This window comes from Acipenser ruthenus, chromosome 1 (genome assembly GCF_902713425.1).
Source record: "Acipenser ruthenus chromosome 1, fAciRut3.2 maternal haplotype, whole genome shotgun sequence".
NCBI lineage: Eukaryota > Metazoa > Chordata > Actinopteri > Acipenseriformes > Acipenseridae > Acipenser > Acipenser ruthenus.
In genome coordinates, this window is record NC_081189.1 from 83,245,780 (window position 1) to 83,262,913 (window position 17,134).

Consider the following 17,134-nt stretch of genomic DNA (forward strand, 5'->3'; position numbering starts at 1 on the left):
TCTTTATTTGATAGTAAAATGTAATGTTCTGCTTCCATATAATACAGACTTGGGTATGTTCCGTAATTTCCTTGGATGTATTTATTTTTTAATTGAGCTTTTAGTCCTTTTGACGGAGACAGATTCATTATTTTGATGAACGAAAACTAGTCACTCCTAGAAAAAAGAGACACGTAAGAAATATATTGAACAATGGTGTTCCTTATTTTAGAGCTCTTTTGTAGACAATTCTAGTTCTACCACGATTTCACTATGATTTTTACTTTGCTTTACACTTTTTATGCTTTTACAATGATTTACCAAAGTAAACTTCTATATGGCCAAGTTTTGCAAGCATTAAATAATGGCATTCTTTTATAATACTTTAGGTAGCCCTTGAAGAATAATGTTGCTGTCTCCCTGCGACTATTTTCCACAGCTATATGGTTTGCTTTTTTTATTGGGTCTTGAGTGTGACTCATGAGTGAAGCACATGTGGTGGTAGTTAAGTTTGAAAGCTACTGAGATGGTGTTTTATCAGAATGTGTACTCGGCAAGACAGGGAGAGTTTTAGAGTGGTAGCAGGTAAGCAAACACTGTGCAGGTGTGGCACAGATTGTGTTTGCTTGGGTATCATGGCTGTTTATATACTTAACAATATGTGATAATTACTGGGCACATTGACTTACCAAGGAGAAAGCAATCTGCTGAATGGATAACATCTGAGACAGATTATATAGTTATATCTATTACATTAAGAGGATTTTGATCTTCAGTTATTAATGTCCTGAATTTCAATTTAAAAAAAAGTCAGTTATGTGCCACTTTTGCTCGGACTGAATCTGAATGAGTCATTTGGCTCACCGTCAAGCTGCTGTCGCAATGTTCCCTTTATGACGTTTGTTTATTCAATCTGTATCATGTTGTGTTATTGCAGGATCACAGGATCTCTAATCTTAATATACGTAAATGGCAGAAAGATTCCACTAGTTACTTAATGAAGGGTAATGTGTGTTCAGTACATGTGCACCGATACACTGACATAGGACCTGTTTGTAAAATGCTTGGAGCCAGTGCCCTTGTCAGAAAAGGTGTTATCACAAACACTGTGCAAGACTGAATGATGAAGAGACAACCATGGCAGCCAATACCCTTGCCATGATGCTATACAGCAGAATTAAATCATGTGTTTGTGACTATTTCAAGAGCAATTCATTGACCCAATTCTAAGTAGCTATGTAATTATATTGGTCATGGACCACCTCATTCTCATTTAAACTGTGTATTACTCTGAGCAGTTAATGGAATGATGAACAAACAAATTGAGTAGTGACATCTGTGCAAGTAGTGTTTCCTCCTCTGGCAGTTTTGCCTCTTTCCATTGCAGGTGTGGATTTGTCAGTCACTCACTATATACGGTACTGTGAACTTATAATGATCACTCAAGGGGACCCAGTGCTCTGGTATACATATTATTTAACATAGAACTTGTAGAAGCATGGGCATTTATAATTACAGAAAACTAGTCCAGAATGCTCTTGTTAGATTATTCTAGTATTTCACTGTGTGTTGCATTTGTTGCTACACTTGACCTAATAGACATACATATGATAAGAACTGGAAAAAAAGAATTCCATAATCATAATTGTGTTAATATAATTCTGCTAGCACTGGAAACTGAAAACATCTCCAATGTGGCATATTTTAAGAGTCATGATGCCACCAAGTGGACAAAAATCTCATGACACATAGAATTCTGTACAAGTAACATTCTGAAAATTGCAAAAGCCTATCAAATACTGATTTATGAAAGCAAAAATATAAGAAAACATTAATTCCTTAATCTGGGAGCAATACTGTAAAAACATTTAAGGCTATCTGTCTTTTTTTTCTCCATACTCTACATGTGTGAACATTTTATGTGTTTCTAAGTTTTAGTACATGCATGTTTTCGTGTGCTTCCACATGCATGCCGTTAAACCAACAGCACTTATAAAATACAAAATACAGTTCCACATTTATTGTGCACATAATGTATTTGATTGCTTTGCTGGTATATGAAAATATGTTGAGTGGTGTAGTTCTGATACAGATTCTGAGCTCTGCAGTTGAGATATGGTTATACGTTATTTACACGGTTGGGCCTGATTCTTTTGTACAGAGGCTGGGACTCCCACTTGGGGAGTATGTAATCACCAGTTCATGTCCAGTCAGCCTGTTACAGTGCTCTTTGTGCTCACCTAGCCTTATTACACTTAATTTTCACTTATGGTTTCCAGATGAAGCTGTAGAAACAACAAAGAATCATGCATTTGGAAGATTAATCTCAGGCTTAGATCCAACTGGTCAGATAAAAAAAACACATTTTAACACAAACCATTACAGCATTGCATACATGTTAACCTTAGCTTACTCAGCATGGAATGTTGTGCCCAGTCCAACTAGCTTTCCCCCATTATTTAACACTTTTTCAAAATCCTTCCAATCAGATATTAAAATTAATCCGTTCATAATTTTTATGTGGAATGGAAAAGTAATCATTAAGTTGTTCTCCAAAAGCATAGCTAGAACAGTCCCAGGGGAAACGGCTGTTGAGGAAGTTAAATTCAGATGTAAGCTCTTCCACAGGCACAGCATCATTTACAATAGCCAGAGAGGAAACCTGTAAGTTTGTTACTAGAAACTGTAAGTGTAATCAAAACAGTGCCAAGATACAGAGGAAAGGACCATCAATTTCATGCTTCCTATTTTGCTAGTCAATATAGCCATATACAACAATAACAAGGAACAAAACACGCAAGTTGAAGTTTTGGTCTAGACTCATAAATCCTGGGAAATAGGGTAATATGTCCTGGTTATTCACAGTTTTTAGATGAATTATATCTGTGAGAAGCTGTATCAAAATGGCAAACATACTGTTAGATGTATCCCTTATAAATGTTTATTTCCATAGTAACATATAGTAAAGTACAGCGAAGCGTAGCTAAATCAAAGTGAAAGCATGGTAAGGACAGTCAATCACAAACATGCATAGCAAAAAAAAAAAAAGTACTTGGCATATTTTCTATAGTGATCTTCTATAGTAAACTTCTATATTAAAGATATATTGTTTATGTAAAAAAAAAAAAAAAAAAACTAACAAGGTGTCACAAAGACGGCCGGAGTGGGTGGCGTCAGACCAGAGCCAGGAAATAAACAACAGAGACTTGGGGTTTTGGTGAGGCTGAGCGCGTGATCGCGCTCAGCATTTAATAATTAACAGACAGAACAGAAAATAAAAGGTTTTAAACACAAAACAGGACACGGCACTTGCGCCAAAATAAATAGACAAACAAAACGTACTAAACACTTAACAAACGGTGCACGGAGAGACAAACAAACACGGTGAGTACAAACACTTCTAGATTTCACTTTACTACTTTCCTCCTTCTCCTCACCCGTTCTCCACTCTCGAACACCCAACCCTGACTGAATGAAACGTGCATCTATATATACTGTTGTGCTGGGATTCAATTACTAATTAATTATTCACTTGAATCCCAGCACGTGAATTAATTCTGTGCAACCCCGTGCTCACATATTACATTTAACCAGCACGTGAAGTGATTTGTGCTCTCCTCGTGCCTAAATACAAATCTACACTTTTTAAATACACGTGAAACACAGACCCGTTTATATCCCGTGTACCAATGACTATACACCAACATTAACACACGCAACATACAACACATAATATGCACACAGGGGCGGGGCGCATTGCCACACAAGGGAAAACAAGAAAGAAAATATCACCCTAAACAACAAGACATTATATTTCAATATATTAGAAAATAAAAATAATCATTAAAAAAATGCTCAACTGTATTGTTGAATATCTACAAATCTTTTTTTTCCTTCCTTTCTTACTCTTACATAACACTTGTGCATCAACAAAATTATAATGGACAACTATTTTTTTTCCAACTTAAATGATTTTTAACTACATGGTAGCATCTTCCTCAGAATGTGCTAATTGCCTGTTTATGGTAGTGGGCTGGTCTGTTTTTTTTTTTTTTTTGGTGTTTTTGAAGGTAAGGTTCATAGCTTTCTTTAACTAGTTTCAATCTCACAATATTCATTTCAGCAGATATGTCAAATATTTGCAGTATATTCCTGGGAACTGAAAAAAACAAAACATATTATGGCCAGAATTGATAACTTTTTATGTAATATTAGGTAATTATTGTATGTTTCAGTTTTCTAAAAATATGTTTGTGGTAGGCTGTTGGGCCACTAATCTTTAAAATAATGAACTGTGAACTATGACATGTTTTGTATGATTCTTTGATGTGGCAGTGAGGATGTGTAACTATAAGCACCCCCTGATAAATATCTCTCCATACACATTCTAATGGTGGTGAAAGTTTAAATCAATTTGTTAGACTATGATAACTTTATATAGCTATGGCCAAAAGTTTTGCATCACCTGTAGAATTAACGCATTTTGCTTCATAAAGTTGAATGAAACCTGCTGAATGTTAGGTTAACATGAATTACATACCACTTGTAGTTTTCAATATACAGAAAACTGACAAAAATATTAAAATTTGATATTTTGAAATAAATGTAACATGAAATACTGTACTACTATTATTAATTAATTAGTATTATTATTTAGTCATTTAGCAGACGCTTTTATTCACAGAGACTAGGGGGTGAACTATGCATCAACAACTGCTGCAGAGTCACTTACAATAGGACCTCTGTTTTACATCTCATCCGAAGAACGGAGCCCAAGGAGGTTAAGTGACTTGCTCAGGGTCACACACAGTGAGTCAGTGGCTGAGCGGGTATTAGAATCAGGGACCTTTTCTTTAACCACTGGACCACCAGCCTCCTTTATGGCTTCCAGGTAGACTTTTGCTATATCATTTGATTACATGATGATAATTAAAGATATATATATATATATATATATATTTTTTATTATGTCTCAATTCTAAAATTCTAGGTGATGCAAAACTTTTGGTCATAGCTGTAGTTCCAGGCCTCTGAACAGGGTACATTATGATTCTAGCCAAAAAATATTTGTTGAAAACAGCACCCAACATTTAATGCACGATTGTTTCTAATTTAGCATTGAGGAGCAACTTAATGGAAAAATCATTCTATGCACCTGTGGATTAGGAACTAACCCTTTTAATCAGTAAAGATTTATTTCAGATGTACATTATGATGACATGTGATGTTCACGTTTCATGGTTTACAAAAAATAAAATTTTCTTAGAAAACCTGCCTTGTCACTAGTATACAACCATTCATTTTTATTATGGGAGTGTGACAATGATGACAGAAGTTGAGACTCAGAGACAGTTTGAAAGTTCAAAATAAAGTTTTTAATTCACAAAAATACAAAATAAACAGGCACGAGGGCCAAACAAAAAGGTTTCAAAACACAAAATACACACAAAACAAAACTTACAATATAAGGCTTCCAGGCTGGGCGTTGCCTTCACTGGTTTACCAAAAACTAACAAAACACAGCACACACAAACACACTCTTTCTTTCTTTCTTTCTTTCTTTCTTTCTTTCTTTCTTTCTTTCTTTCTTTCTTTCTTTCTTTCTTTCTTTCTTTCTTTCTTTCTTTCTTTCTTTCTTTCTTTCTTTCTTTCTAGAACTCTCCCCCTGTGGGAGGCTGAGGCCTCCTTTTATGCCAGGTGGCTGGATGGTAATTGAATAATTAATTGGTTGATTGCTCCCACCTGACGCAATCAACCTGGGCAGGGAGGAGAATTTAACTCCATCCCTGCCAGTATTTCCAAAGGCAGAGCCCTGCTCTGCCACAGGGAGATTTGAAAATGCATTCTAATTTATTATTTTTAAATAGTGTAAATAAACAGCAAATACTTTTAACTTTACCTAAATATGTTGCCCTACTTATCTACTAAGATTAGCCATCTCCCATAGATGTCATGTGTGAAATGAACACATGAGGCTGTATAAATCACTGTTAGACTAATTGTAACAGATTATCATATGTTGATGACTATTCCTGCTAAAATAGTTCACTAACCCTCTTATGAGATTATGTTGAAGACATTTTGTAATGAGATGGAAATAAGACACCTATTGCATTGCAGTTTCACCCATTCCAGGTTTTACTATGAGCTTGATTAGCTCCAGTGTATAGATAACAAGCTCAGGTGTGTCTTATTAAAGTCATAGCAAAACCAGGATGGGATCAAACCTCTATGCAATGGGAGAATTATTTCCATCCCTGGATTTATGACTTCCTACAACTGTCCACTGCGGCTGCTTGTGCAGTGGTGGTGTGCACTTCACAATACGTCTTAACATTGACACTATCAAGCAACTAAAAATAATTAATAGTGTCACATGCAGTTATTTCCAAGATCTCTGATACACTTTTATTACTTCAAAAAGTTTAGTATTCTCATTAAAAATGTGGATCCTTATGCAGTGATTAAGGTACTCAGTCAAACCACTTCATCCTGTGCATTGTTATTCCAACATTTAACCTATAGATAAATGTAGCACAAGATATAAGAAGCCTCCCTATTTTTGTGCACTAATCAGGAAACTCAGCCAGACAATGAAAAGGTACATTAGCCTGTAAATAAGAGATTGAAAATGTTTAAAATAACAATACAGTCTCTGTTTATCAGTTTTGTACTGAAACCCTGATTATCATGGTTTACCTTGGTGGTTGACCTCTTCTGTACTGCAGCATTTTTGTTTAGGGCTCAAGGTTGGCCTTCCAGCCATGGTCGACTACCAGACAGTCATGCCCTTTAATCACAGTTATATTGCTTATGTAATATATAACCATTCACTGACCATATCATTGCTAAATCCCAGGGGGCGGGGCAAAGCCCTGCCAAAAATGTATTGTTTATTTTAAGAACAGGGTACCCCTCCGCCCCTGTGCAATGTATTATTTTGTATTTGTTTTGTTGTTATTATTATTATTATTATTATTATTATTATTATTATTATTATTATTATTATTATTATTATTATTGTTGTTGTTTATTTATTTATAAATATTGCGTCTGTTTTGTTATTGTTTTGTATTGTTTCGCAGTGTGGATGGGAAGCCCCATCCACATTAAAAACCTTGTGGAGAAGGTGACCATCTCCCGAGTTAATTAATTGTTTAATTGATGCTAATCGGGAGATGGTCACCTCTCTGCACTCGGTGTGGGTGTTCGAGAGGAGGAACGAGAGAGAGAGAGAGAGAGAGAGAGAGAGAGAGAGAGAGAGAGAGACTTAAAAACCCTATAGGAACAGTGAAGGTGATTGCCCAGCCTGACCTGTAGTGAGCAGTGTGTTTTTGTTAAAATATTTTCTTTTCTTTTTGTTTAAATAAACAGTGCCGCAGCGCCTTTGCACCACAGTACTTGCTTCTTTGTTTTTGTTCCTGCTGCTGGCCTGAAGTCACCTCTACAGCCATCCCTGTCACACGGTCAATTAAACTTTTTCCACATTCATCACAGACATTGCCCCAAGCCCTCTTACCACTTTAAATAAAGGCTAGTCGTCCATGTAAACAAGATGTTACTCTACATTTCATCTAAGAGGAATTATCTAGGATAAAAAACCAACTTAAGGTAACTGTAAATGAGAAACTTGACAAGTAGCTATTGTTGGTAAACTGTCAGATCCCATGTTTACGTAGTTCTATAACATTAGCAAGATTACAGCATTAGCAAGCAATGTGTCATGATTAAAGGTTGATTGAAAGGTAGAACAATAAATACATAGCAGTTTTGAATGAAGTTGCAGGTGATTATTGATTCCAACATCTCACCCTGTATATTATTTCAGGATTGTCTGCTTGTATTTAGTTTCAGGTGCCTGTGCAGAGCCAGTCTGGAGTCCCTGGATTAGTTTCACAGGATTCCATTTTTTTTACATGCTGTGTTGGCTTTGCTGGTTGGTGTACTGCTGTTTTGCATAGTAACTGCAATTGGAATCTTTGTGACGTATTTCAGGCAAAATAAGGTATACCTTCTACTTTACAAAGAAAGCTTTGTTATGATTTATTTTCCGTTGGTAAAAGCATTTAAGTATTTAATTGATTTGCTATTACTCATTTACATGTATATTTACAGTCAATAGCTATGCAAAAGGGGTGCTTATGTGTATCCACCATTAGATTGCCAATGCAATGTTTGTGCTTTATGTATGTTGTGTATGTTTATTAAGTCTTATACTGGACATTTCCTGCACCAACCCTTATAAAAAAAGAAGATACTATAATAAAAGCTTAGACAAGTGTAATAAAGCATTGTAAATTCATGGTAATGCAACGAGAGTTATGATAAAGCATATTTAAACATGACAAACCATGGTAAACACATAGTATAACCATGGAAAAATAATTGGTGTGGTAAATTATAATACTGTTAAAATATTGGTTATAGAGTTGCATAATAATTACATGCATCTGTTTGCTGACATGTAACTCAATATACAAAAAAGGTCACTTATTCTCCTAAATGATAAACTCCCAGTTGTAACAAAACCTGTTCGAACTAACACATGATGTGAAAAAAAAAAGTCAATTGGTCTTATCCAAATTGTTGTGATGATTAATGCTAGAAAGTAGTAAAGAAAGAAAAAAAAACAGACATTTGCTGAAGTAGTAATGGTATCTTTGTGTTCCATTGCCGACACTGTTTTTTCTTTTCAAACTCCTTTTCCCCTTCTCCCTGTGCCAAATCAGTATCGCACCAGGTAGCAGGGGGGACAAGACATACATGCATTATGAACTGATTTTTTATTTTGTCTTTAAGATTTGGAAGAAGCTGTCGGTAGAAGAGACTACATATGCACATATTAACCACCATGCTCTGCAATGTATGCCAGTAGGTAATGATTGGAATCCTCAAAACCAGGATGTCTTATCCAGCAACAGCAGAACATCTACTAGGGCAGCCTCTCTCAAACTTACAGGAGGTCAAATTCAGGAAGGTTTATCTGAAAACTGTGAAGGACCCGAAAAAGGAGCAGAAAATCAGTCACATAGTTGCTCTCATTCTTCTGGCTTTACTTTAAAAAAATTGACTCCTGGAGTAGAGTGGACCTTTCTTCAAAAGAAGGAAAATGGTCTCATTATGTAGATATGAAGACATGCAAAGCTCTTGAAGATGTTCAACAGGGGGACGGACGGTTTTGATGGTGAATGTGTTTATGCTATCCCATGTTACTTCTCCTGCACCTGCTGCAAATGTTCTAGTGCATGCTCGTGTTTAACTAGTTCAACAGCCTCAACACTGAAAAAGTCAAAGCATTCTCGAGTCCTTTCGGATAACTACAGTGACCAGGTTAACAAGGCAACTCAGGAGTCTGAAAAACTCAAAAAACTGACCAACTACATTCCCAACATACAAAGATTGTGACGCATATGTTGCTTCTCTACCAAAGGCAGAGTCAAAAGACATCGGTTCACAGTCACTGAATGCAGATGAAAGCTCTGGCGAAGTAAAGAGAAGATACGCAGGTAACTGTGATGCAGAGCAAGACCAACTTGCATTAGCAAAGAAACCCTCATCAAAACAGAAGAGTAACCAGAGGGTAACTGAGAAAATCCCAAATAAGTAAAGTTTGTTTATTTAATAGCTGAATGCCTTTCAGCACATCTATTTTTCAGAACTGTGTCCTTTTTTTATATAGTTTAAAATTAACTTGGTTGTAAACTTGTAAGCTTTGAAAAATGATGTAGTGCTGATATATTTAGTAGTTGGAGGTAGTTCAAGCTGGAGGCCTAGCACTAATGGGAAGCAGCACATGGAGCACAATGTTGCTGTAGGGACTGAACTGAATAAAATACTGAACCAACATTGACATGGTAATATTACTGTTAATGCCAGTACCATTATTTACTTAATTAATTGTATTAGACATTTTACAAAAAAACAATGTTGTAGCAGCCAAGGAACATAAGGTTATCATGAAACTTGTTTTGATATGTTTTGATATGGCTAAAAGTAGTGACTTTACTGAGGAACTTTGTAGTTCACTTTTACATGCCTGTACACTAGCAATAATTTGTACCTGTTCTCACAATGTGTTATAACAACTAAATACTCAAATATGCTCCGTGAGAATGTAAATTATTACAATTAATTGTTTTTGTATTCTTATACATTCAGTAGTGAATTATATTTGAGTTGCATAATTACAATTGAATTACATTTATTAATGTTACATTTTTTATGTTTTATGAAACATAATAATGTTTTAATACACTTGGAGATTTTATTTATTTATTTATTTTTTACATTATAAAAAATATCAGGCCTAGGCTTGTACTCATGAAAACCTAAAGATCTAAATACTGGGGCACATTTTCAAAGTAATTTCCTTTAACATGTTTTTACCGGCAGGTTTTAAATCAAAACGATTAAAATATGTTTATTTCACAACAAGAAAAGCTACCTTCCCTCACTTATACAATCAAGCACCAATCAATTGCACTGAGTAAGCATTGTGCAGACAAGTGCAAATGAGAGAAAACTTTGTTTTGTGTTGTGTAAGCAATATGATTTAGTTTGTTTAATTAATAACTTATCTGCATAGCCCTACCATGTTCACATTCAGAGTAAAACTTTAGAACACCCTAAAAGATCAAATACATTTACAGGTTTTTTTTTCCCAGCTGTAAGTCACATGAACTAATCCAGCAGTATAATGTGTGGCTGAACCATGAGCCGTTAAGGGGCCAGATCCAGAGCTGTAGGCTCGATGGGTTAGGGCGCCACAACGTCCCCTATGCCTGGCTGAACAGGTCGTGGTGCGTGGGCAGTTGCCAAGCCTGGTGGTGCAATAGCTACACCAGCGTGGAGAACCACGTTCTCCTGGGCCAGTACGGGGCCACTAAAAGCACCCTGGCTCATTCCTGTCTGATTTTTTCTGGGCACATCGGAAGCAATGCTACCGGTTGAAAGGCTTAAAGGAGAGTCCTCAGTCACTCGTGTGCAATGGCATCGACTCCCAGCGGACACCCGTTCCCCAGAATGGAGAACCAGAGGGGACAATGAGCTGATTCCAGGGAGGCAAAGAGGTCGACCTCTGCTCTCCCAAACCTGTCCCAAATCAGGCTCATCACCTCGGGGTGGAGCCAACACTTCCACTCTGAGCCGCACAGGACTCCTCTTGATAGGTCTGCGGCGTGGTTTTCTGCTCCTGGAAGATGTATCGCTGTCAGGGAGAGCAGGTGCTTGTGAGCTCACAATAAGATTTTGTGGGCTATCCGATGGAGACGTGGCAAGCACAGGCTGCCCTGGTGGTTGATGTAAGCCACCACGGTTGTGTTGTACATCCTGATCAACATGTGTCTCCCCTGCACCTCCTGGAAGAAACTCTGCAAGGAAAGGAAAACTGCCTGCAGCTCCAGGACGTTTATGTGAAACCCCACGCAAGAGGGCTGTCAAACACCTTGTGCTCCCCGCCCGTTCCACACGGCGCCCCATCCTGAGCCATCCATGGTGATTGCCTCTCGCCTGGTGATACTGCCCAACGCCACACCTAGATACAGATGAGCTGGCTGTTTTCACCATGAGAGGGCCTCCATGAAGTGTCATGATTCACCCTGTGATTGAACCACGCTTGGAGAGGGCGCGTGTGGAGAAGACCCAATGGAAGGGTCCGGGATGCTGCTGCCATTAGGCCCAGAAGCCTCTGGAAGGTGATGATCTCCCATGACACGCTGGGCTGAAACAGCCTCAGGCACGCGTGGTGCCTCTGGATTCTGTCCTCTGACAGAGTGGTGATCATGCTGCTTGAGTTCAAGCAGGTTCCCAGGTAGATGGGATCCTGGGACGGTACCAGCTGGCTTTTTGACAGGTTCACCATCAGGCCAAGCCTGTCGAGGTGAGCAGTCACCAGTTCTGTGTGTGCTACTGCCTGCTCTGGAGACTCAGCACATATGAGCCAGTCATCCAGGTAGTTGAGTACTCTGATGCTTTATAGCCTCAGAGGGGCCAGGATCGCCTCCATGCACTTCGAAAAGGTGTGAGGGGCTAGAGAAAGGTCGAAAGGCAGAATACAGAACTTGTAAGCAGTCCCTTGAAAGGAGAAGCGCAGATATTTCCTATGGCCGGGTCTAATCGGGTCATGAAAGTAGGCATCTTTCAGGTCCTGTACTGAACCAGTCACCCAGTCTGACAGACCGCAAGAGCTGTTTCATTGTGAGTATCTTTAACTTCCTGAGCTGTCTGAGGTCGAGAATGGGCCATAGGCTGCTGTCCCTTTTCGGCACCAGGAAGTACCTGGAATAAAAACCTGACTCCAGGGTAGCCCTTCTTTATAACAGGGTCTTCACCTCTTGGAACACCACCAGGGCATCTTGAGGGTTGGAGACAGAAGTTGTAACCACTTCCGAAAAGGGGGGAGGGCCCTGTTTGAACTGGAGCTAGTAGCCGAGCTGTACTGGAACACCCAGATGTCTGTGGTGCTTTATCGCCAATAATCCAGTTGGCTCCTTTAATAAGACACCTGGACCTGGCGGCAAACCCCTAGGGCTGCTGCTGAGCCGCTGATGGCTTTGCCGTTGCTTTTTGAGCATAAAGTGGTCGGTGGTATTGCCAGCAGTGCCCCCTCTGGCCGCCCCTATGGTGGGAAGCCCCCTGACCTACAGGCACTGTCGGCCGCTGAGTCTGAGGGTGCTGAGCCTGAGGATGCCAAGGCGCCTTTTGCTTCCTGGCTTGAGGAGCCTTTTTGGGCAGCAAGTGAACCAGCTCTTTGGTGGATTCGCATGCCTTCTGGGAGCTCAGCAAAAGTTTGTCCACCGCTGGACTGAACATATGGCCTGGTGTGACAGGGGCATCCAAAAGGGAGGCCTTGTCCCCATCAGGCACTCATGCCTGGGAGAGCCAAAGCTGCCGTCGAGCAGCTATCAGTGCTGTGAGGCCTCGGCCAAGAGACTGTCCATTATATTTGGTCAGCTGCAGCAGATGGTCAGTGACCAGGTTCAGTTCCTCTAGCGTCCGCAGGGGGGGCCTGTGATTCACTGACAAGCTCTGTATAAGAGTCAGCTGGTAAGCCACCAGGATGCTCGTGTAGTTACCCAACCGAGTAGCTAGAGCTTCTGCCATATAGGCCTTTTTTAACATCACCTCTGTGACCTAGCACTGTTTGTTAGGGCACGGCACATATTTGGAAAGGACCACCAGATGTGTGTCTTGCACAAGGGAGGCAATGGATGCTGCGACAGGAGGAAAGTGGCCAAACCCCAACTCTTCCATGTCGTGGACCCGATATAACAAGTCAGAAGCCCTGGGGACGGCCGGGGATGGCACGGGGTGTGCCCAACTTGATTGGACCTCATGCAGAAAGTCTGGGTGGACAGGGGGCATTGAGGTCCTTCTAGAGGGAGCTAAGGGCCTGTCAAAAATCCTAACCCTAACCCTCAGGCCATGGCACTTCCAGTGTTGTGGTGGCTCTTTTCAATAAAGCCGTGAGCTCTGCGGAGAAGGGGAGAGGCGCTAGTGGCTCGTCCTTCTCCAGCTCTTCCAATTGAGATTCCTCTAGCTTCTCGGGAGTTCCCAAGGCAGCGAGGGACATGGAGTCATCCTGCACCCACTCTTGCGCGGCAACAACCGCTTGCAACACAGGGAGAGCAGGGGCGGTTTGTGCCAGGTGTGCCTCAGCCAGTGCCTTCAAGATCTGGCTCTGGGCTGAGATGGCTTCCCACATGCGATCCATCTGGGTCTTAATGGCCGGGTCGCTCGGGGAATGGCAGCAGCTAGCTTTCCTATGCCTCAGGGGGGAGGGGAAAGATGAGGTCGATGTCTCTGTGCTGTCATTATTCGACTGGAGCACGATCCGCTGGCGGCGGTGCTGCACGTTGTAGTGAGGGAGACATATCCCTCTGAGAGGAGGTCGAGGGGGCAGGTTCTGCAAAACGCTTGTGCCTGCACTCGACCGAATGCCTGGCGAGCACTGCACAGACCTCACAAAAGGAGTGATCCTGGAATGCCTGTTGAGCATGCTCAGCACCAAGACACCACACACATTGATTGTGCTTATCCTCTGAAGGGATAGGCTTTTTGCAAGTCAAGCAAGAATGGAACCCAGGCATCGTTGCTGCAAGACTGCAGTAATGCGCACGCGTGGTGTCACGGTACGGTGCACAGTATTGAATACGGTATGATATATGGTGCGATACGGTATGGTATGCATGGTACAGTGTACTACGGTGCATGGTGCAACACGGTGTGGGAGCACAGTACGGTATGCACGGTATGGTACGTTCCACGGGGCACGGTACAGTATTGTATGGTACAGTGTACGAGAGCACTGTACAGTACACTATGATGCATGGTGCGGTACGGTGCGGTATGGTGCATGGTGCAGTTTGGTGCATTGAGGCACGGTACGGTGCATGGTTGGTACTGGCAGAGCCTAAGCAAACTGTGCGTGACCAAGACAGCAACACAAGGATGCAATGCAAGAACCTGAGAGCGCCTGCTTACAGCTCTCTCCCACTGACAAGCCTTCACAAAGCGGTGCTGAAGCTGCCCGGTATTGTGGCATAGGCAGCAGAGCAAAGCTCTCTGAACTGCTGGGCAGCAGCCCACAAGTTACTCTGTGCAGTTCGAGAGCTAACACAGTGCCCGTCCAGGAGCACTGGCTTGCAAGCAAGTCTGAGCCCACACTTCTGCAACTGCTAAAGCAGTGAGCCGCGCGCACAGCTCCTGGAATAAAAAAGGCACAAATAGACAAATATTTAAACCATTTTTGGCTTCAGCGGTTTCTCCCAAGGAGAAAAAAAACAAGCAGAAATAAAAAAAGACAGGCTCATCTGACTGCTTCTGGTCGAAGATAGCGAATTTTCACTCTCTTGAGTCACTCTGTAGCTGAAATAGAAAATGGCGCTGAGCGCTTTCCTGCACGCAGTTTTGTCTCCTGTGGGGACGGAGACAGGCGTGCTGACGTTGCGGGCGTAAGATGCAGCTTTGGTAGAAGTGTTCAGTTGAATTGGGTGTAATAGGTTAACCCATTGTGTAATGGAATACATTTCATACTTAAAAGGGAACTTGAAGTTCTTCATCTGCCTGATCATTTTGTAGCACTTGAGACTGTTATCCCTGTGAACTGAAAAGGTAAAACGTATTAAACTAAGTCAAGCAGACAAGTGCCCAGTGGACACCATTGTGAACAAGGGTTTTTAATTATTACAGACTTGGAAAAAGACACCTTCTACTGCAAACATTGTAGCAGTGATAGAATAGCTGTGACTGAATATCAAATAACACCACACAATAATTGTAGGTGAAATAAAAGCCTAAAAATATCATGGTATTAAGTTAACAAAGTGCACAGTGGGGCTTATAAAATACTTGCTTTCATACCCACAGTAAAAGCAATTAATACAAGTGTATTTAAGTTTTAATCAAAGTTTATTTCTGTTTTAATCAGTGTATTTTATTGTGACATAAACCTGCAAACCTGCATTATAAGTGATTAATTAGTGTCAGTTATCCAATATAAGGAAAACAAAGCATATATGGGGCCATTACACATGTTAATGTCACAAGATACAATAAAAACTGACACAATGAATACAGTGATATACATCACAAAGGATAATATATAGTTCTAACTGTGCTTTAGGAAAACCAGATAAATTTAACATATCTGAAAAAAAGTTACATTATATTAAATAGAATGTAACATAATTATACAGTGCTCCCCCTTTATAATGCTGTAGTTGGGAGCCATAAAAGAGACTGTGCTATTTGTGTTCTGCCTTATAATGAAAATACTAGTGCTAGTGTAATGGCATTATGGGAGCCATGACTGTACCACCTTATAACCTGTTCTGCAGTATTAGGACTGAAGTCATTGTATTTTTATCTTACACTTAATTGTACTGTAATTCTTGATATGTATTTTTTGTATACAACTGTAAGTCGCCCTGGGTAAGGGCGTCTGCTAAGAAATAAATAATAATAATAATAATAATAATAATAATAATAATAAAGGGCCACTTTATAAAGGGGAAGCACTGTATTTTCATTAATTTAAGTGGCATACATGTTTACATTCTAATAAAAAAAACTAGAAAGTAAAATGGACCTTATTTTCTGAAGTTGCAGAGGTAAACAGTATAGTTTTGCTATGTGGTGATGCAGTGTATCACACAATTAAACTGTCTGGATGTGTTCAGCGGTAAAAATCAAAAGTAAAGGCCTTACAGCAGTGTAATATTTTCATTTTGATTGTAAACTAGTTTACAGAAACAGATACAGCTTTGTAAATAGTCAACTTAAAATATTTTAAGATTTCTGTGTAATAAAAAGGACAAGAATGTGACACGAATGCAGTTATTCTTACAATTAAATATCAGTTTAGAATTCAAGGTTTACTTAAGAAATAAACAAAAAAGAAACGTCTCCCATTCCTTACAACGCAGTGTCATAATATTTGGTCACATATTTTTTATTTGGATTCATACTCATTGTACTTAACATATACCATAAAGAACACATTACCACAGGAATAATAAACAGAAAAAAAATCCACAGCTAAATAATTATTATAATAAGATGAACTCCCTGCATTGTTCCCCAAAATACAGATCGTGCGAAGGCCAATGGTTGAATTGCTACCAATGATTAATACATGCAGTCCATCTTAATGCTGTTACATTATTATAATTCTACAATCAAACAGAACACGTTTACGGAACGTAGTTAAAACACAGATGCTGCACATTTTACACACACTTATTATAATAACTTTTCTTATGAAGAGTATGATGTATGTTTAGAAATTCAGAGTCTGCGACATCATTTTCCACCATTCCATTAACTCTTCCTTTTCCTCTTCTTTTCGCTCAGTCAGAGATTCCAACTCGAAATCCACCTAATGGAACAAAGGAAAACATCTTCCTGAGTGCCATTCAGGTTAATTCCCGCGTCTGCCGGGTAACCTAGCTTCTGTCACTGTAGAATTATCATGAATTATAGCCAGTTTCAACTGAACACAATTCTGGGTTTTATCAATTTTTACACAGAATCTGTCCCAAATGTGAAAACGCTGATCTATGTAAAGAAAAGTTTATATTTTGTAGATATTTTTGTATGTAACAAATTACTTTTACAGCAATAGAAAGCTGTATATTTAACATACAGTAATGTAGTA

At 39.6% G+C, this 17,134-nt stretch overlaps 1 protein-coding gene across 1 annotated transcript in view; it reads right to left on the reverse strand.

Moving 5' to 3' along the window:
- Positions 1-16,061: 16,061 nt before the first annotated feature.
- Positions 16,062-17,134, reverse strand: part of LOC117420719 (carboxypeptidase E) — a 49,167-nt gene continuing 48,094 nt past the window's right edge. Inside the window, exon 9 of the mRNA XM_034034284.3 lies at positions 16,062-16,855. Coding sequence (XP_033890175.2) covers positions 16,757-16,855 — 99 coding nt within the window. The 3' untranslated portion in view covers positions 16,062-16,756. The remainder of the gene's footprint in view (positions 16,856-17,134) is intronic.